This window comes from Culex quinquefasciatus, chromosome 2 (assembly GCF_015732765.1).
Source record: "Culex quinquefasciatus strain JHB chromosome 2, VPISU_Cqui_1.0_pri_paternal, whole genome shotgun sequence".
NCBI classification, from domain to species: Eukaryota; Metazoa; Arthropoda; class Insecta; order Diptera; family Culicidae; genus Culex; species Culex quinquefasciatus.
In genome coordinates this window covers 24,396,461-24,417,639 of record NC_051862.1, presented here as the reverse complement: position 1 = coordinate 24,417,639, position 21,179 = coordinate 24,396,461, and the positions used below count along the sequence as shown (strand labels likewise).

The window sequence follows — 21,179 nt, the reverse complement described above, 5'->3', positions numbered from 1 at the left end:
CAATTTTTGATCTTTAAAAAGCATTGCAAAGAAAACCTTTTCAAATTCTAGAAAATTTTAAGGTTGGAAGTTTAACATGTTTTATGTGACTTTGCCAATGTTTTATAAAAATGTAGTTTTTTAGGGGTCATCTTTGGGTGTATTTTTTAGTAACATTTCCTATATTTTATGTAAAAATAAGTATGCAGTTATTTTTGTAGTGTCCCATACTATGCCTCTACGCATTTTTCAAAATTTAAATGATAATGGTATCATTCTATAGCGGAAAATGTGAAAAACATGAAAAAAATGAAAAAGTGACATGAAAAAATTAGAAAAGCAAAAGGTAACGTTAAGAGGTGGTAGAACAGGCCAAATACTATAAAAACAAACATAAACTTAACAAGATAAACGCAAATTAAAATACTAAAAAGAAACAACAAAAACGTAAATCAAGAGAAGTAAAGTTTTAATTTTATTTTATAGTAAAGTAGAACATAAATTGCTAAAAATAACCTCCTCAACAAGGGAAAAATAAAAAAAATCGAAAAAAATGGGCAGTATAAGGTTAACATCCTCTAAGATGAATTGGCTAGGTATTCAAGTATTAATAAAATTAACTTTAGCCTAACCGTGCGCACTAAAATCATTGAAAGCAGTATTGGTTTCAAATAAATGTATCTCAAAATTTACATAATTTTCTGATGCAATCGTTGAAATCTAGATTGACAATCATTGGTAACGTGTAGAGGTGGGCCAAACCGCTCTTCTTAGGAGCCGCTTATTTTCGTTCGCTCATTAAATAGAGCCGCTCTTTTGAACGGCTCTTTCGCTCTTTTTCAAAATATGGATGAAAAGGTTATTTTCAAGAATGGTGTGATTTTTAAAGCTATTTCACATTGGAACTATATAAATTATTTAAAAAAAGATAAACTAAGAACGAGAAGATACCTTTGAAAACCTTAGGTCTTGGTGGTCTTTATGTCAAGAATTTTAGTCGAACCCAAACGTTAGAAAAATTGAATGGCATCCAATCATAAATCTAGGATTTCGGAGAACTTTTTCAATTAATTTTAAAATTGCGTTGAGTATTGATCATGAACATATTCATGGTTGATTATGCTAATTTTAAAATTGCTTTTTTTCTGCCAAAATTGAACTAATGCTGATATTTTATCAAGAGAAAATATTCTGTTAACTCTTTTATACATTCTGCTTTGATCGATAAAGTCTATAAACGCTAAAGTTTATTCGGAAATGACAATTTATTTATTTATTTTCAAAATCTGTGAGCAATTTAGAAAATGTTTGGTAATATTTTACAAGTTAAGCAATTTGAAATGCTCAAATTTGTATTCGGGTAGTACTTTAATGTACGGCCAGTTGTACTATGAAAAGTTTTTTTCATTTAGTTTAAAAAATCATTTCAAAAAAGTTTGAAACCATTCGGTGATATGATTTTTAATCTATTAAGTGGTGTATGCTATTTAGAGTCTTTCAATATATATTGATGATAATGTTGCTATAGACACCCCAATGAAATATGATGATTCAGCTCTGAAAATGTCGGAAAATAGCCCCTCTTTATACTGCCTTTTTTACCCTAATGTACTTGAAAAAGTACACCAATGGACATTGCTGGGATTATTTTTTAATTAACATCGAAATATTTGAAATTGCATTTTCAATTTTCAAAAACGAATTTAAAAACAATTTAACACTACATTTTTTTTTGGAAATTCAATAAATTATTTATCAAATCCATTTCATCTTGCAACGGTTCTTTCAAAAGAACGGAGTTTAAAAAAAAATCCCGGTTGTTTTTTTTTTGTGAGCCATGGTTCGTTCACTCTTTTTAATGAACAGGCTCTTTGAGTGGCTCGCTCTTTTTTGCCCACCTCTAGTAACGAACGTGTTACATAACTTTCGAAAGAATACGAAAAAAGTGGATGGAATGTTGTCCAAAGATTTACGGTGAAGCAAAATTTACATCTACGATGGACTAATCATGTCACTGATAGCTGGCGTCACCTTAAATGGAAAAACTTTATTATACAGTTTTAATATATGAGATAATATTTTTTTTACATTTCTCGGGTTAGGTTACAATACGTCGTAATGCCATCATGACCACCGACACTTATGTTTTTTTTTGTAAATAAAATAAAATTTTCTATGTAAGACAATTTTGAGCATTATTAATTGATAATTCGTAGTTTAAACGGGAATCAGTTGAAAAATGATTGCAATCAAACCCGTTCTCTCATTCAAACCTAAGCTGGAAGCGACGACAAACAAGAGGTATACATTGACCAAATCATTCCAAGATCTTGGCGCCCAACTGTCTCGCTGTTGGTCGAGAACATTCGTTTGGAATAAACAGGTTTGTTTAAGTACCAAAACCTCCCAGAGAGCCTCTCCTATCTCTTTTTTCCAAAAAATGCCGAGTCATATACTTACGCGCTAAGACACTTCAGTAATAGCTTGGTCACATTTCACCGGTTGTGTTAGAGTTGGTAGCAAGTAGGTGGACCAATCTATTGCTGGAACGTCCAAGGTGATAAAAATAATAAAGCAAACCCTGAAAAAGCGATCCCCGTCTCACGAATGTTCAATCACCCAGTAGCACTGTCCAGAAGTGGTCGCCGAAAATGTTCCTGCTGACGATAGGCCTGCTCGGGCTTGTTCTTTACCTTGGACTTCGTTACATCTTCTCACATTGGGATCGCCACCAGCTGCCATCCATCAAACCGAAAGTGCCGTACGGAAATCTACGGGACGTGGCCAAACGTCGCCAGAGCTTCGGTGTACTCATCAGTGACCTGTACTGGAAGTCCACGGAACAACTGCTCGGAATCTACCTGTTCTTCCAGCCAGCGATCCTCGTCCGGGATGCGCACCTAGCTAAGCAGATCATGGTCACGGACTTCGGAAGCTTCCACGATCGGGGGGTGTACAACGATGAGAAGACCTTTTCGTCAAACGTGTTTTCGTTGCCCTTGAAGCCGTGGAAGCCGCTGCGGCAAAAGTTGGCACCGAACTTCAGCACGGGCAGGCTTCGAAGTATCATACCTACCATATTGGATGCCGGCAAGAAGCTGGAACATTATCTGGATCGTTCGGCGGACAAGGAAGAGGTTGTGGAGCTACGTGAAGTTGTCACGCGATACGTGCTTGACATAATAGGTTTGGTGATGTTTGACTTGAAAGTGGATACGTTGAACAACCCGGAACATCCGTTCTGCCTCGTTGGCCAAGAGATCTTGCGAAATAGCTTCTCGAACAATCTACGCACCGCTGCCACGTTTGTATGTCCGGGAATTTACAAAATAACAAACATTTCGTCAATCTCGCCAATTGTCGAAACCTTCATGATTGACCTGTTCACGCGGCAGAAGGAGATTCGCGAAAAGAACAGCTTGAACAAGAAAGACTTCATTCAGTCGCTAATTGATCTACACAGCGAAAATCGCGATCAAAACAGAGAGGCTTTGAACACATTGGAGTGTGGTTCAAATATGTTTATATTCTACATCGCGGGGTCAGAAACGAGCAGTGGAACCACGATCTTTACGCTTCACGAACTCACGCATCATCCAGAGGTGATGGCGAAGCTGGTGAAGGAGATTGACGAGACACTCGAACGTTCCAAAGGGCTAATTGATTATGACGTCATCAAAGGAATGCAATATCTGGACGTTTGCGTGAAGGAAACGTTGCGTAAATATCCGGGCTTGCCAATTTTGAACCGCAAGTGCACCCAGGACTATCAGGTTCCCAACTCCAAGATGGTCATCCGAAAAGGAACTCAGCTGATCATTCCACTGCTTGGGTTCGCGATGGACGAACGTTACTTCCCCGAACCGGAGAAGTACAGTCCGGAGCGGTTCCTCGAAGCGAGCAAAAACTACGTTGACGATGCGTATGCGCCATTCGGGGACGGCCCACGTCAGTGTATTGGTAAGCAAGGCAGATTTTAACTTATGAAATTTTTAAAACGAAACTTAAACTTTTTACAGCTACTCAAATGGGCATTACCGTTGTCAAAGTCACGCTGGTCATGCTACTGTCCAAGTTCAATTTTGAAGCGACGCAAGGACCGAAGATTAAGTTTGCCGCGGCTTCAGTTCCGTTGAGGCCGGATGGTGGAATCAAGCTGAAGATATCGCGGAGAATTGTCGCCGCTAAGTGATATTTTTAAGTCTATTTAAATGTTTCGATCAAAAAGCGGAAATAAATTAATAAAATTAAGTAACTTGTTTTAAACCTGCAATCACTTAAAAAAAACTTTGAAAACCGACCGAAACATGCATAACAAGGTAACTTATTTGTTCGTCTATCAATTTCAGTTTTGACAGTCGATGTCTAACTAGCAAAGTTAACACAAGGTTAACGAGCAAATTTTTTGATACCAACGCTAGCGCCATCATGAAGGCAAAATCGAACAGTGCATTACCACCTGTCAGTGTACAATCAATTATAACAGCTCCTAGTTTACGACAGGTGTTATACCCATTAGCCGCCGGACACGCACATGTACGCACATCAACAGTAACCTGCCAGAGTAGTGTATAAAATCTGCAACCAACAAACTATCAGTTGTTAGTAGATTCAGTAAGCTACTAGCAGTTTGCCAAGATGTTCCTGCTGCCGATTGCCCTGCTTGTGCTGGTTACATTTTTCGGTGTCTGGTACATATTTTCCTACTGGAAACGTTACGGCCTACCGCACCTGGAGCCGGAGATTCCGTTCGGAAATCTTCGCGCCCTCCTAGAACGTCGCCAGTGCATCGGAGTGGCCATCAGTGAGCTGTACCGGCAATCCGCGGAACAACTGGTTGGAGTGTACCTGTTCTTCAAGCCGGCGATCCTCGTTCGCGATGCCGGGCTGGCCAAACAGATCATGACTTCGGATTTTGCGAGCTTCCACGATCGGGGAACGTGGAACAATCCGCGTTCGTCAAATGTGTTTTCGCTGCCGTTGAGGCCGTGGAAGCAAGTTCGCCACGTGTTGTCGCCATGTTTTACTCCTGGAAAGCTTCGGCTTATGATACCTACCGTGTTGGATGTTGGCAAGAAACTTGAGGACTATCTGTCGGAGTCAGCTGAAAGGGGAGAGATCGTAGAGTTACGCGATATCTGTACCCGTTACGTGTTGGATATTATTGCGTTGACGATGCTCGGATTCGAAGCGGACACGTTGAACCATCCGGACCACCCATTTTACACCATTGGACGAGAACTTGTCCGGAACAGCTTCTTGAACAACATTCGCACGGCGGCAACGTTTCTCTTTCCAGAGTTTTACAAACTTACGAAGATTCCCTCGATTTCACCCAAACTATCCAGATACTTGGTTTCCCTGTTCAATGAACAAAGCGACTTTCGCGAAAGAAACAACGTATCAAGGAAGGATTTCTTCCAGTCGCTGCTCGACCTACGCCAGGAAGATCGCGAGCACAATCGGAAAGCCCTGAGCGTTCAACAATGTGCATCGAACATAAATGTGTTTTACATTGCTGGATCAGAAACAACCGGCGGAACGGTGATCTTCACACTTCACGAGCTTACGCATCACCCAGAGGTGATGGAGAAATTAGTGAATGAGATTGACGAGACTCTCGAACGTTCCGAAGGGCTAATTGATTACGATGTCGTCAAAGGAATGCAATATTTGGACGTTTGCGTGAAGGAAACGTTACGGAAATATCCGGGACTACCAATTTTAAACCGAAAGTGCACGCAGGATTACCAAGTTCCCAACTCAAAAGTGATCATCAGAAAGGGAACGCAGTTGATCATCCCACTGCTGGCTTACGCCAAGGACGAACGGTACTTCCCAGAACCGGACAAGTACAGTCCGGAGAGGTTCCTCGAGGAAAGCAAGAACTTTGTCGACGATGCCTACACTCCGTTTGGGGACGGTCCTCGGCAGTGCATTGGTAAGTTTGGCACATAATATGAATGTTACAACTATAAATATTTTATAACATTTTTTGCAGCAACTCAAATGGGGATAGTTATTGCCAAGATCACGCTGGTAATGCTGCTATCGAAGTTTCGGTTTGAGGCAACGCAAGGGCCGACGTTGGAATTTGCCGTTTCACAAGTTCCGCTAGGGCCCAAACATGGAATCAAACTTAGGATCTTTAGGAGAAACGTTAATACAGCAGAAAATACTGGTGAAGTGAGGTTTTCTAGAAAAAATATTTAAAACTTAGGTAAAAGCATGTATTTCCATCGGATATCTAATTAAAATGCCTCATCAGCCATTTAATTGCTGTTTAATCAAAGGTTCTACAACCCGTTTCCAAGTATTAACAAATTAAAAAAGTTCATTAATTGAAGTTGAGTAAGTAGACTTCTATGATGAATTGCTTTGAAAGTAAAAATATGCAAAAGTAATGGAAATAAGTGATGTGGTTAATGTTATCAAGGAAATAATGTCACAAAATGCTAAACTGTATTCTATCGTTTTTCTAATTATTTTAATTTTGTTTTCTTCTAAAAAAAAACTGTGGTTCCGTGTTAATAAGTGGGAAACCCGATAAATGATGCTAAAACTATGCTTTTACGAATAGCTTGTACACTAGGGTACCCATAAAAATGACCCCCTGCTCCACAAGCGGAAAACGGTTTGTTGGGTTATGTTGAGCATCTGTGTCAATTTTGAGCGAAATTGGTTGAGATTTACCCATTGATACCCGAGCCATAAGTTGGAGAAAAAAATGATTTTCATACAAAAATGACTTTTTTAAATCGCTCAGGATCGAGTTTTACAGCTTTAATATGTTCTACAAAGTTGTAGAGCATTACATTTTTAATGAGAATCTCACTTTTGGGAATATTTAAAAACTTTATCATCCCGGTACGAGAATCGAACTCATGACCTCTGGATTGGAAACCCAGCATGCCGCTAGTCGAAACCCATCCCCTACCGGTCAGTATTCCCAGTGAGTAGAATTACTCTTTGAAGGGATCTGACTTTGCCGAGCCAGACAGGAATCGAACCCATCACCTTCCGCTTACAAGGCGAAACCCGTAACCTCACGGCCACGGAAGCTCGGCAAATTTGGATTAGAAGTAGCGCGCCGTGCAGACCAAACCGTAAGAATATTGGGTTTTCCATACATTTTTGATTTTTCCCATACAAACTTCACCTTCCAGTATCAATGGGTAAATGTAGACCGATTTGGCTCATATTTGGCCCAGAGTCCTAACATTGCTCAAGGAACAATAATCAGCTTGTGGAACGAGGTTTTGAGAAAAAGTCCCATATTCTGGGCACCCTATTGTACACTCGATTACAAACTAATAATGAAATGGGGCACTTTAATATTTTTTACAAATTTCAATGTTTACGTCACAAATCGAAAAAAAATCTGTTTTAACATTATAAAAATTGTGGTTTCTATCGAGAAAAACTTCCTGTCTTAAAATAAAAAATGTTAATTGAAAAACTTGTACAAGTGATTGCAAACTATCTGTCTAGGGTACGTATCATTACGTTTTTTTCCAATTTTAATCAAATTAAACGCTATTAAGATTTTCAACATTGAATTTGACATTATAAATCGGAAAACGGTGGAAATTTGTAGTGTTAAAAAACAACCAGAAATTTCCAAAATACCTAATCTAATATGTACTAGCTATCAATACAAATCAAAATAATTAAGTTACATTACAACAATATTAAAATAAACACAGGATACATAATCATTTTTGAAAAGTAAATTGCAGGTAAAACAAGGCATTTGCATTTATTTTTTAAAGTTTCAACGAAGAGATAACGATTTTTTCCAAATCTGGAGTTTTTTTTGAAAAGGTCCAATAAACCAAATTTCCAGTTTTTGCTTTTTGAGTGTTTTTGAAACTGCCTTGAGTGAGAGGTATTGAAAAACACCCAAAAAGCAAAAACTGAAAATTTGGTTTATTGGACCTTTTCAAAAAAACTCCAGAAATGAATATTTTTCCATAATAAGCATGCAAGCATGATACTATGAACAGCAATAAATAAATATAAATAGAGCCGTTGCGAATAGTTTTTAACGTTTAAAGCAATTTTTGTATGGTTCAATCTGGGTGCTGAAAAGAAAGAATGCGTAACGTGATTTGCGAATGCTCCCTACTGCTCCTCACTACTACAATTGCACCACAGTTGAGCAATTCTCTACGAAATCGGCCGATTTCGACCATTTTTATTTTTGTATTTTTGATTTGGCTCAAACTTTGTGGGGCCTTCCCTATGACCAAATAAGCTATATTGTGTCATTGGGTCACCCATACAAGTCTCCATACAATTTTGGCTGCTGTCCATACAAAAATGGTATGTAAATATTCAAACAGCTGTAACTTTTGAGTGAATTTTCTGATCAATTTGGTGTCTTCGGCAAAGTTGTATGTATTGTTGAGGACTATTGAGAAAAAAATAGGTACACGGAAAAAATTGCAGATTTTTTAATCAACTTTTTTTTTACTGAAACTCAATTTCCCAAAATACGTATTTTTGATTTTCGAGATTTTTTAAATGTTTAGGGGACAAAAATCCGCAACTTTTGAGCTATAGAGAAACATGGTCAAAAAAATCTGCCGCCGAGTTATGAATTTTTGAAAAATAGTGATTTTTGGAAAAAAACGAAGTTTCATGCAAAAACAAATTTGATGTTATTTTTTAATGCAAAATTGAATTTGCAATCGAAAAGTACTTAACAGATTTTTTTATAAAGAGCTCCGTTTTCAAGATATAGCCACCGAAAGTTTGATTTTAGCGAAATATTTGCAGTTTTTCGATTTTTAAAAATAGTGACCATGAGTGACCATTTCTCAAACAATTTTATTTGAAAAGTTCAGAAAATTAGCTATAAAATTGTCTAAGAGACATTGAAGATTGGACCTCGGGTTGCTGAGATAGAGCCGCTTTAAGAAAAAGAAACACGAAAATTTAAGTTTTCTAAGTCTCACGAAAACAACCCACCATTTTCTAATGTCGATATCTCAGCAACTTGTATGGGTGAACCAATGACATAAAATAGCTTATTTGGACATAGGGAAGGCCCCCATAAAGTTTGAGCCAAATCAAAAAATACAAATAAAAACCATTTCCGGTTTTGGTAGAGAATTGCTCAGTTGTAAACATAAACAAAGTAGAAGGCTATGTTCAAGCTCAAGCGTGACATATTTTTTTGCTGCTGAAGTGACTTGTTTTGAAACATTTTGGATCTGTTGAGTTTTTGCTGAAAAAATAAGTGCTTCGCGCTTTTTTTGTTAGACTAAACGATGGGCGGCCAAAAGAGTTCTTTTTTGTTTTTCACGCGACGAAAAATTGCGTCAGAAGTGGGTGAAAATTTGTGAATCAGAAGAGGAACGGAATGAAAATTCCGAGATTATGTATCTTTGATGCGCAGTGATAATGTCGGAGTAAGATTATTCAATATTATTTGGCAGGTGCCATTCATAATTTTGAAAATCCATCGCTAAAATTTTAAAATTATTATTAAAATGTTAGCGACGAATTATGCTAATCTTGATTTCAACCCTCTTCATAAGATTTGTTGACTTTGAATATCTTAAATATAAATTAATTATAAAATCAAAATAAATTATAGATCGATTACAATACTTCCCACTTCATGGAATCATTTTGCGAACAGTAAATTGGTTCCGCTTTGACAGTTCTAGATTGAGGCCGCTTTGCGAACCACTATTCTGCACCCAGAAAAATACCACACACATCAAAATATTCAGTAAACTGCAGTAAACTGTTTTATTAATCCTTGCACTGTAACTTGGATTTGATAATTTTCCAGGAAATTTTAAATTTCCCTGGCCAGTTTGACAAGTCGCAATAGTGCAGCAATAAAATTGTGCGAAGTCCAAGTTAGTGGGAATTGCTCAATACTATAATACATTATTCTTTAGCTCAATCTGCACAGAAAAAATGATGGTAATATTCATTAAGAAACGATAACATATTTTGTGTCAAAAAAGTGTTATATTACATCAGGAATTGATGAATATTCATCAGGTTCACAGTTTTACACATTTTCTAAGAAAAAATACTCAAAAAAGAGGAAATATTCAACCTTCCAAAATTAAACTTTTTTTCCTTGCTCCTCTTTTAGGTATGTTTAGATTATTTAATATAACTAAACTTGCAATTTCATAGTTTTCCATACTTATGAGACATCATTATTGTTTACTTTGAACATTGAAGTTGATTTCTGCGTTTTAGTCAAATTTTAATTGTTTATTGCCTTTAAATCCGAAAGCTTGAAACAGTGAAATAATCCAAATCTCTTTTTACACCTAAGCTCCCATCCACCCCGGGATTCGAACTTGGATTATGAGTCCAACTACCGACTTCGGATAATTTAGTCTGGACTGTTACATGTCAAACTAGTTTTTTTTTCTCATTTGATCTATCCGTTTATTAGAACTTGACTTTAGTAGTTAGTAAGCTAGTTTTTTTTAATTTAATGTTTCAAAAAAAAATACAAATACTCATTTGTTAAAAATGCTTAAATAACCTTAAATCGATTACGGGTTATGAAACAAAAAGCAAGCACACACACACTTTATAACTTAATACATTTAATTTGGATTTCTTTCATGTTGCAATTTTTTTAACATCTCGAATTTGTTTTCAAAAGAATGCAAAATTCACCATAACTTAAAAACTCATTTTTTTTAAAACATTTTTTTTTCTTTTAGTTTCAATCATTTGAAGAACGTAGATTTTTAGAATTGATTTTTTTAAATTTAACGTATTTATGTAAATGCATGGTCTTTGCATCCTTTTCATAACTATGTAGAGATATGTAATTGCAAAAACGTCGACAAATCCATTATTATATTTTCAAACATTTATTCAACATATTAACTCATATTTTTTATCACAAAAATTTTAATCTTAATAAATTTTCCCGTCGGCTTTTTTCAAATCACTTCTTGGCTCACCACATCACTTTAACGATCTTCACTGTTTTAAAACCACCCCCTCTTTCTGTTCATCATTCGCACTTCCCACCCAGCACAACATAACCGATCCTCGATCCAGCTTCGATCATCCTCCCTGCAAACGGTCTCCATCGTTCGCGGAGAAAATCATCACTCCACTCACTCACCGTTGCACAACGCAACACAACACACTCCCACGACGACTGCCGGCACCACAATGAAAACGGGCTCCTCTCTCCTATGGTGGCGCTACTCGCCTACTGGGTGGCGTCGCTCGCTCGCTCTCTGTTGTTTCTCAGAGCGGACGCCGCTCATCGGCGGGGGTGCGAGCGAGATGGAGCTGGAGCGATGTAAAACATGAGACAATCATTGAGCAAACGGCCGTCATCATCAGGATAACAGCGCGACTGTGTGTTGGTGAATGGCGTCGCTGGTGTTGGTGCGCGTTTGTACATAGAAGGTGGGGAGGGGGCCGGGAACGACTCCGTGTGCGTCGTTTAACCGGAGGTATGCATAATATTTCTCGATCATTTGCGCACACACATTGAAACGGTGTTTGCGTGTGTATGCTTTGCAGGAAGCCCGGGAACCGGGGTTCGGGGCGGGAGGTCGTCGGAACGTTGTCCCTCTCTGGCCAAGTCAAATCAAAACAAAAAGCACAGATGAATAGTTCCCTTTTCGACTGCGGATGACTGCACATCGGTACATGTGTTTCTGTATTTATCGTTCCTCGGTGCCAACCGGAGTGTGAATTTTCCGGCTCTCCGTGAGGACGTTGGAATCTGTACCAACGACGACGACGGGCCTTTTCGACGGAAACGGAAATTCCGTGACACGCACGCGGCGGAAGAGAAGCGACGACGTCGTTGGCCGAACCTCCTCGCAGTGTCCAAGAGTGTGAGTGAGCAACGACGACGACGACGGTCCGGAGTTGCCGGAGTCAAACTCCGGGGTACCGTGCCAGCCCGCCAACTCATGTGTGTTCAGAACCAGCCAGGCGGCAAAAAGGCAAACAACCAGCTGTTGGCTCGTCCAGAGTGTCGGAACTTCCGGTAGACTGCTGGTAGACGAGACCGTGGGTCCTGCGGAATTGATCACTCACTCGAATCAGGGCTGCTCCGCTGGGGAATCCCCGGCCACGTGTGTTGTGTGCCCAGTAGAGTAGAAAGATTTATTCGGAGGCCACCCTCCAACGTCACCGCGCGCGTGGTTTGTGTGACCACACGGCACACGACAAAACGGTTCCAAGTTCAGGGCTGTGATTCGATTAGTATCAGCTCGTTGATTATGGTTCAAATAATTTAATTTCACATCATCCCGTCGACTTCGTCGCCGTCGTCCCAGACAATCAACAGTTTTTTTTGCGCCTCCCGTTCCGGGAAACGGACCGCCTTCCCCTCGGGGGGACATTGACGCGCGAATTCCAAGTTCCGTGTGGTGACAAGAACAACAAATCGCAGAAGAGAGAAAAAAACGAAGAAAAAAAGTGTTGAGTGAGTGCGTTTTGCTTCCGAGTGATTTGGTGACCAGTGACCCTGAAACATTGAACTCCTGAACTGGAACTGAAATCAGCCAGCCAGTCATCGTGATCGGGGTAAGTGTTTTGAAACTTCAGCTGACCAAGAAGAATCTGCGTCGTGCCAAGTGGTTCTGTTTACATTTTTCCAGTCGGCTAAGTTCTGGCTGGCTCCGACGTCGTCGGAGTTGCTGGCTGGTTGGTGGTCAGTTGAGACATCAACCCGGGCAGTGTGCATCACGGCCAGTCAGTGTTATGGGATGACGATGAAGAATGGTGAAGGCTGGCAGTATCAGCAGCAGCAGCCAACGTAAGAAGAGCTGCGGGTGGTGCACTCTTGGGAGGTTTATGCATTTAACAAAAAAGTTTGCTGACGTTGAGGAGTTGCAGGAAGGTTGAAAACATGTTGAGGTTTCGTGAAAAAATGTTTGCGTTTTTTTGTGACTTCCTTTGGCCGTTGTAGGCTGTCAGTTTTAATAAGTGAAGAAAAGTTATGAATACCCATAATTTAATAAGTAACGAATAGCATGGTTTAGTTTTTTGTAGGTATCAAAAAATCATCTCAAAATTTGTTGAAAATATGGAATAATTACTTTTAAGTAATAATTCAGTCATCCCACATATTCGAAACACCTAAAACTCGTAATACTTTGGTGGTAATTTGTTAACTATTTAAATGGGATTGTTTGGGTTATTATCTAGCAAATGCACAAGTAAACATTTATAAATTTCAATAAAACATTGACTACTTTACCAAGTGCAGCACAATGCTACCTGAAAATTTCTTGTTCCATAATTCTGGAATGTTATTGTACTTCAAGCATGAAGCAACTGAATTTAGTTTTAAATACCATAGAAAAATGATCAAACAATTCGAAAAAATATAATATAGCGAAAGTTTTAATCTCAACATATGAAGTAATAATTTTGTTCAAAATATGAGGAGCAAACACAAGTCTTTTTACATCTGTAAGATTTTTTTTCCGAACTTTGGATTTCAATTTTTTACATAATGTCTTAAAATTCAAAGGTCACGAGAAAAGCTTTCAAATGAAGGATAAAGCAATTCATTATATCCAATTACCGATATGCAATGATTTTTTAAGCATTGGGCAAACTGTAGACTGTTCCGAATTTGTGGAATTACTGTTTTCAAACTTTGAATAATCGAATCATTTTTTTCATGTATTTACCTATAATATTTTTGCCTTTCTTACTAAAGAAAGGAAAAGATTTTTATTCTTAAAAACAGCAAAGTTCAGTGAAGCCTCGATTATCCGAAGTTCGGATATCTAAACTTTCGGAATAATTCGAAATAGTTTATTTATAACTTTCGGAATAATCAAATCATGAACCATTTTTTTTCGCATTTCTTTATTTTTTACTTTTAACATCAAATTCTAGTTCTGTCCCCATTTTCTGTGTGAGTTCTGTGTAGCATATTAAATTACCATTTTTTTTAGATATTTAACCTCTGCCATTGGGTGCTATCCTGAATTTATTTATTTATTTTTTGTTTTGGGGTTATACTTAAGGCTGTAGATGGTGTCTTTCACTCTTGAGGCAATGTCTCTCAATGATGGTTCTGAATTCAGGGTCCAGAAATAGTAAATTCAAATGAAAATAATAATCACCATATGTAAAATGCTTCTACAAAAAACACAAAGAAACCCTTTTTTCGATTGATACATTCTGAATCAAGATTTGAATGTTTTTTTTCTAAAACAAACATGGCCGCCGACCGGGAACGATGCCTTCCAGAGCCTTTAGCTCGACAATCAAAAATAAAACAAAAACAAAAAAAGTATTTTTTTGTCATTCGATTATTCGAAGTGAAATTTTTCCAAGGCCTTCGGTAATCGAGTCTGGACTGTACTGGAAACTAGTGAAATGGATGGAATTGGGACCGATTCCTTAACCTGTTAAACATTTGAATTTTGTTTTCATCTGACATCTGGGTATTTGAGAAAATACTATTATTAGAAAGTTTGAACAATTCAATATTGGGACCATAAATCGAATTTAATGCGTCTGGTTTGACCAAATACAAAACAGCACTGCACTCAAATGGATGCTGAAAATAGGTTTTTTTGAAATTCACAGCGGGTCAACTTTTCCTGTCATTCTGGAAAAATCAGAACGGCCTACTTTTAACTACCAAAAATAACAGATTTGAAAATCAATACCTTTTCATAACAGTGCTGAAAAGTCCTGTTTTTCAGCACTGAAATGGGTGATGAAAAGTTGAACTTTTCAACACTTGTAACGAAAAGTAACATTTTTCAATAGTGTTTTGTTTCAAACGGTGAATTTACTCAACACATGGATGATCGTGATAAAATTTCAATCAAAAGCGTTTTTGGAATTGCAAAAATGTTGCAAGCAACTTGTTGCAAACTTGATTTTTTCAAATTTTTGTTTTCGCAACTTGTTGCATAGACTACTGTTCTGTGATTCCGTCATGAAATTACTTAACTTTCCTTCTCTGGGTCAAATATTAGCAAAATTGGTCAACATTTACCCATTGATACTCGAGGATGAAGTTTGTATGGGAAAATCCAGAGCGTCCAATTTCCTGTCCTGGGGGAATTCCTGGGAAAAAAATCCCGGGAATTCCCGGGATTTCAAAAAAATATATATTTCCCGTCTAAAATTTAAATTTCCCGGGAATTCCCGAAGTTCAAGCGGAAGTATACATTTTCTTAGCTTTTAGACACTTTTTTTTATTCACAAAAAAAATGAAGGAATTTAATTTTATTTTATTCAATTCAATTTACTGTTCTTATTGAACTTCGTCAGACCGTCTAAAATTTCATGTCAAGGTTTATTCCAGATGATATTATTTTCTGAACCATCCACAACTGAGAATGGAGATTCGTTATTTGTTGAACAACAAAATTACGAAAGTTCTTTCAACCAAAATTATTTTTAAGGCTGAATCATTGAAAAATCATTAAAAAACTACTTTTTATTATATCAAGGGTACCCAAAAAATGCAAACATCAAAAATTGGTATTTTAAGTGAAAAAGAAGATTCTGATGTAAATTTCATGCTTATCTATTTATTGATGGGCTGAAACCAGTAAGATTTGTCCTGAAAAAAAAAATTGCCGGGATGAATTTTTTTTCTTATTTTTTTTCTTTTTGTTTCAGTTAAATTTTCAATATTATGTTTGATCATATTCTCAAACTGGTTACAGAGACAAATTTGAAAGCAATTTTATGGTTTTGGAAAATTGATTTATTTTACTCACTGTCCAAATACTGTGATTAAAAAAATAATACCTACTTCTTGACAAAAAAAAACTGACCATCATTTTTTTAAATATTTTGTACGAGTTAAAAGACAACTAGCAATGAAAGCTAAGCAAATTATATGTTCTCTTGAAGTTGTATGCTTTTTTACAAGCAGTCAAGGCATTTATCGATCCTCAAGCTTATTTTTACCATTTTAGTTGCTATTCTATACAATTTTATTTCAAAATATCAATAATATTAATCAAAACCAGGATTAGAACAAGTTTCGATAAATTTCAAATTTCCCTGCACACCCAAAAAGTAAAACAATAAAATTGGGTTTATTGGACCTTTAAAAAAACTTCAGATATAATGAGTGTTAAACTATTTTAGAGCCCAAATTTGTAATGATTAATATCAGTAATTCAATAAAAAAAACATTTCCCAACAAAATGATACAAAGCCATAGAATTCCTATTATACAAAAATAGGTAATGGAGTCAATTTCACCTTCTATTAGAACGTCATTGTTGAGAGCAAATTTGCCATCAACTTCATTCAAACATTCAAACCGAACCCCAATTTCGCAAATTTATTTAGCCTCCACAAATCATCCCCCCTCCTGCTGTTTCAAATTTGAGCCTTTTGTGCAGCCGCGATAAATCGTGCGCTCTATTGTTTTTAAGCTTAAAGTTTTGAGTGCAGAAATCAATCATTTTTGCAGCTGCTGCATTAAATGACAGAAGCTGTGAGCGCACTGCATAAACATAAATTTGCACGGAGGGAAAAACAACACAAACACGGCAGCGGCGGCGGCGGCGGCTGCCACCAAATCGAACGGGGCAGAAAATAAATATTTTAACAATTTTTTCGCCCCCAACCGACGGCACACTCAAACACAACGCACACACACGTTAAATATATTTGTGGCGACAAAATTTCAACATATTGCCATGTATAATGAATGAAACCGAAATGAAATAAAATTCAATAAATATGAAAAAGCTGGTGTTAATGTGGGCCATTTCGAGGGGAAAAGTCGGGGAGGACGAGGGAAAGCTTTTTTCACTGCAAATCCGTTTTGGGGAAAATATACTCTTTTCAATGTGTGTGTGTGTGTGTTTGACGGAGTTTTGTGCGTGGCTGAAAAATATTTGCATTCGAACGCGTTCAAACAATTGGTTAATTGGTTAATTCGGAATGATTAATACACATTTATGCGACTGCCGGTGACGGTGATTCTTCTTTTGCGAGCCGGTGGTGACCGAGCGAGAGTTGAGAGATTGCCCCGGAAACTTCAGAGCCCGGAACGGGTAATGAGGTTGAGCTTAATAATGTATTTTTAATATTTCAGCCATAACTCAAGTATCACTTTTTTATATGTTTCATGCATATATTTCCTTTGATTTTTAAGGATTTAAGTCCGATTCAATCATTAGAATTTTAATTTTAAAAAGTTTTCATGTCTGTCCTTTAAACCCTTCCCGCTCAGAGCAAAATCGAGATTTTTTACGTTTTTCACGTTCACGTTTTAAAGTTTGAATTGGATGAAATTTTAATGGTTATAAGTTAACATTCTATATAAGCTAATGAACCAGGTTGACAAAATGCATGGTTGCAGTTAATTTTGAACACAAAAGATAGTGGTGCTCTACCATGGACGTTAGAGGGTTAAATACGAGCAATTCTCTGAGATTTCATTCGATTTTTTTGTATTTTTTAATCCGGCTGAACCTGGTTGGTGCCATTGGTATGCCCAAAGATGCCATTTTGCATCATTATTTTGTCCATATAATTTTTCATACTTACAGCTACTGGCTAGCTGTCCATACAAAAATGATATATGAAAATGCAATAATCTGTACCTTTTGAAGGAATTTTTTGATCGATTTGGTGTCTTGGCAAAGCTGTAGGTATGGATAAGGACTATACCGAAAAAAATGATGCACGGTAAAAAATTGTCGGTGATTTAAAATTTCACTTTTTGACACTGAAACTTGTTTTGTAAAAATCGCTATTTTTATTGTTTTTATATTTTCTGATATGTTTTAGGGGACATCAAATGCCAACTTTTCAGATATTTCCAGAATGCAAAACAATATTTTATTTTATTTTATATATTTATATATATATTTTATATTATATATTTTATTGACAGGTTGCTGAACGAGGTCGAGAGGAGCTGATCGAGTTCGGATCGTCGTCGCGTTTTCTTGTCTTTGAAATGAGTTTTTTTGTGATTTGATTCGGTCGGATCGCCTGCTGAAGTGTGTTAATCGGTTCTGGAACGTCCCGGGAGCGTCGCGATTGTGTTGGATGTGCTAGTGGCCGGTTCTGGGACGCGGATTTTGCTTTTTTCAATCGGTTTAAATGAGCGATTTCGTCGTCATTTTTTCAACGCGTTGTGGCTTGCTTGGTGTACCTTGTTGGTGTTAGTGGAAAGGAAACTTGTAACACGCACACCAAGATATTTCTAAGCGGTGTTTGCTGTGAAAGTCGAAACACTGATGAAAGCGGGGAGAGTGGAAGAGGGTTTTTTTTCGGAGAGTGAGCGAGAGCATGAAATAGAAGCGAAAAGAAATTTGAGAGGCTTCTTTGCCAGTGTGCATAGTGTGGGTGGGGTAACATGGGGTGGTGATTTTAAATCAGTAACGACAATTTTGTCAGCGTCGCTCTCCACGGAACAATGTGTGGCAGTGTTGGTGTAAGCTGTCTGAAAATGGAGTCGGCGAACAACAACAGGTTGACTTGGCGGCGTATTTCCTAGGCCGTTGATGGAGTTGCGGGCAGCAGAACCGGGTGAGCCAGTTCCAATAGGAATTATTCTGAGAGATGAGAATGTGAATGCGTGTATGAGGATGCGTGAGTGTATGCGAGAAAGGGATTGAGCCGGCACAACTGATCTAGACAACTTTGTTGTGATCTCATTTGGACAGTGTTGCCAAAGACTTGGATGTTTCAAATAAGAAACTTTTTTATTAATTTCTTTTTGCCCTTTATCTATAAAAACATCTTTCTTAATAAGTATGCTAACAAGTAGCATGTATTTCAACATTTGTAAAAAGGTTAACTAATTCAAAATTAGGTTTCTTTTATTTGTTCTAAATATATACTTTTTCAATAGTTCTCCTTGTTCCGGCTCATTGAAGGATGTGTGTGCCATAAAATCTTTCGTTATTATTTTAAATAATTTAACAATCAGTTTTTCAGCTTTGAGTAGTTTGTTTGAGCACGTGAGTGCCACTCACTGAGTAGTGAGCATTGACAGCCACTTATCTGGAATTATAGATAATCTACTATTGCTGGAAATTCTACCCAATTTAGGGTACTTTGTTATTTTTGATTTTTGCATTACAGGCTGTTTTCATTATATTGATGACTTTCAAAATAATTTAAAGTCTAATTTAAAAATCTTACTCGCTGTAATGTTGAAGTCAAAAATGTAAATTAGTTTATGTGTGTATGAGAGTGTGAATGAGTTTATTTGTTCTTTTGATTATTTAGCCCCATAAATATTAAAAACCGCGTAAAATCTACAAAATCGGTCGATAAATCCAAATCATATTTTATCGAGAATAATCGTTATATGGTCATTATTTAATAATTAAGTATACGCGTTCTTGATTATTTTGCTTTCGTTAGTTTAGTTCGTTTAAGTTATTGTTTTAATTTCATTACAATCGGTTACGTGGTGTCCTGTTTTCTTTTCGTTTATATTCGTTGATCGTAATAATTTATTCCAACAGGCAGTTTTAGTATTAACTCGGCAAACTATCGATTTTTTGAAGAGTAAATCGTCTTTTATTTACTATTTTTGAAATTTGCTCGCGTAATCTAAATTGTACAAACAGTAAAAATATACTGATAAGTCCAGCCCATAGCACTACTGCTCGGTTGGCACGCGTTCGATTAAACAAACTTTCTAAATAATCAATAATTTATCTTTCCGCAGCCGGCTGCCTAAGATTTAAAAATTTCAACCGATAAACAAAATGCTCATGGTCACATCACTGCCACTCGTGAATCCTGACCTCATACCCATCTACTAACCCCCTCAAAACTCATGTGATACTTTGTCGGAGAAGCAGTCGATTGGGCGGTCTCTATCACTCAAGTATCGGACTAACATTCCCATCCACTTCCCCGTGACTCTACCACTGGTCGTGGCCGGCGCCGGTATTGATCAGCATGATAGGGGCCTTTGAGAAGTTGCGAAGCGAGGAAAGATAGCTCCCACTTATCTTCCACGGCTCGTGGATGTAACTTCTGGAGGTCCTGGTCAATAACGGAGTAGCAACTGCGGGTGGGCACCTATGCTTATGCTTATGCTTAATGCAAAACAATATTTTATTTTTTTTTTGTAAATGAAGACTAACATGTCAAAAGCGTAATATTGAATATTTGGCCCTTTTGAAATGTTAGTCTTGGTTTAATTTCTTTTAATATTGTTTTCGAAAAGATCGGAAAATTTCAAGAATGTTTCATATTTGAACATTGAAAATCGGATCATTAGTTGCTGAGATATCGACATTTGGAAATTATGGGTTGTTTGGGTGAGACTTAGAAAACATCAATTTTCCTGTTTTTTTATATCTCAGCATCTAAGGGTCGTATAAACAAATTCAAAAAAGCAAAACAAAGAAAATTTTCTCAGCTTTAAAAAAAGAAATTTCAAAAGGGTTCAAACAAGAGCACTGCCGTTCTACGCATAATTGTCCCATGTTCAAAAAACTGCAAACAAATGCAAAACGCGATTGAAATTTTTCGACCGATTTCTGTGTTTCTACGCATAATTGTCCCGTGGGTCCCTATTCACCCTATGTGTCCCCAATCGCCCCAGTTAGCAGTGTATCATCCTTTTTGTGATTCTCTTGCTATACAACAGGTAATCAAGACATAATGCTTAGCAAAACTAATGATTCCGTGTATGAAAATACTTCGTGGGTCAATTATGCGTAGAAGTTCAACGATGGGACAAACAGACTTGGTGTTGTTTTTAATGAGTTTCCGAACCAAGTACCAGATTTTATGTGTTTTTCTTAAAATACACATCAAACTAAACTTAAAATGTCATAAAGTCAAAATCGTCCAAAACTGACATGGGACAATTATGCGTAGAACGGCAGAGCACTAATTAAAAAATATTAATAAGGCGTCATCCATAAAGTATGTCACGCAAAAATCGGCCAAAATTAACCCCCTCCCCTATGTCAATCTTTGTCACACAAGGTTGAACCCCCTCAAAAAGTACGTCACATTTTACCAGACCCCCCCCCCTTGTTTTCGAGGGGATTTTTCATATTTTTAAACTCTCATAATTTTGGTATTTTTAGCAATTTTAATATGAAAAAAAAAATAATGTTAAATTATTCTAATTATTCATTTTTTAGAATAAACATTGCGATATAAAAAACAGTTTTGTATCTTTTAAATATTATTGAAAACTGTTTTTCACAGCTTTGTATCTAATAAGTTCAAACCATTTATAGCCG

The 21,179-nt window shown here is 37.1% G+C and overlaps 2 protein-coding genes across 3 annotated transcripts in view; both read left to right on the top strand.

The window, feature by feature from the left end:
* The first annotated feature begins 2,512 nt into the window (after positions 1-2,512).
* Positions 2,513-6,207, top strand: LOC6035883 (cytochrome P450 6d3). The gene is made up of 4 exons (XM_038250207.1): positions 2,513-3,939; positions 3,999-4,168; positions 4,606-5,920; positions 5,981-6,207. The coding sequence occupies exons 1-4, from the start codon at positions 2,631-2,633 to the stop codon at positions 6,190-6,192; spliced, it is 3,006 nt and encodes a 1,001-aa protein (XP_038106135.1). The 5' UTR covers positions 2,513-2,630; the 3' UTR covers positions 6,193-6,207.
* Positions 6,208-11,622: 5,415 nt separating this feature from the next.
* The window catches only part of LOC6035878 (coatomer subunit beta'), a 157,604-nt gene continuing 148,047 nt past the window's right edge, over positions 11,623-21,179 (top strand). For both annotated transcript variants that reach the window (XM_038252521.1, XM_038252518.1), the window contains exon 1: positions 11,623-12,528. The gene's annotated coding sequence lies outside the window, so the exon portion shown is untranslated. The remainder of the gene's footprint in view (positions 12,529-21,179) is intronic.

Excerpts from the sequence above, each read along its gene's own strand:
- LOC6035883 (XM_038250207.1), top strand. The coding sequence starts at position 2,631 with ATGTTCCTGCTGACGATAGGCCTGCTCGGGCTTGTTCTTTACCTTGGA. Across the intron at positions 4,169-4,605 it reads GGAGAATTGTCGCCGCTAAG|CAGTTTGCCAAGATGTTCCT; the intron begins TGATATTTTTAA and ends GTAAGCTACTAG. Across the intron at positions 5,921-5,980 it reads CGGTCCTCGGCAGTGCATTG|CAACTCAAATGGGGATAGTT; the intron begins GTAAGTTTGGCA and ends CATTTTTTGCAG.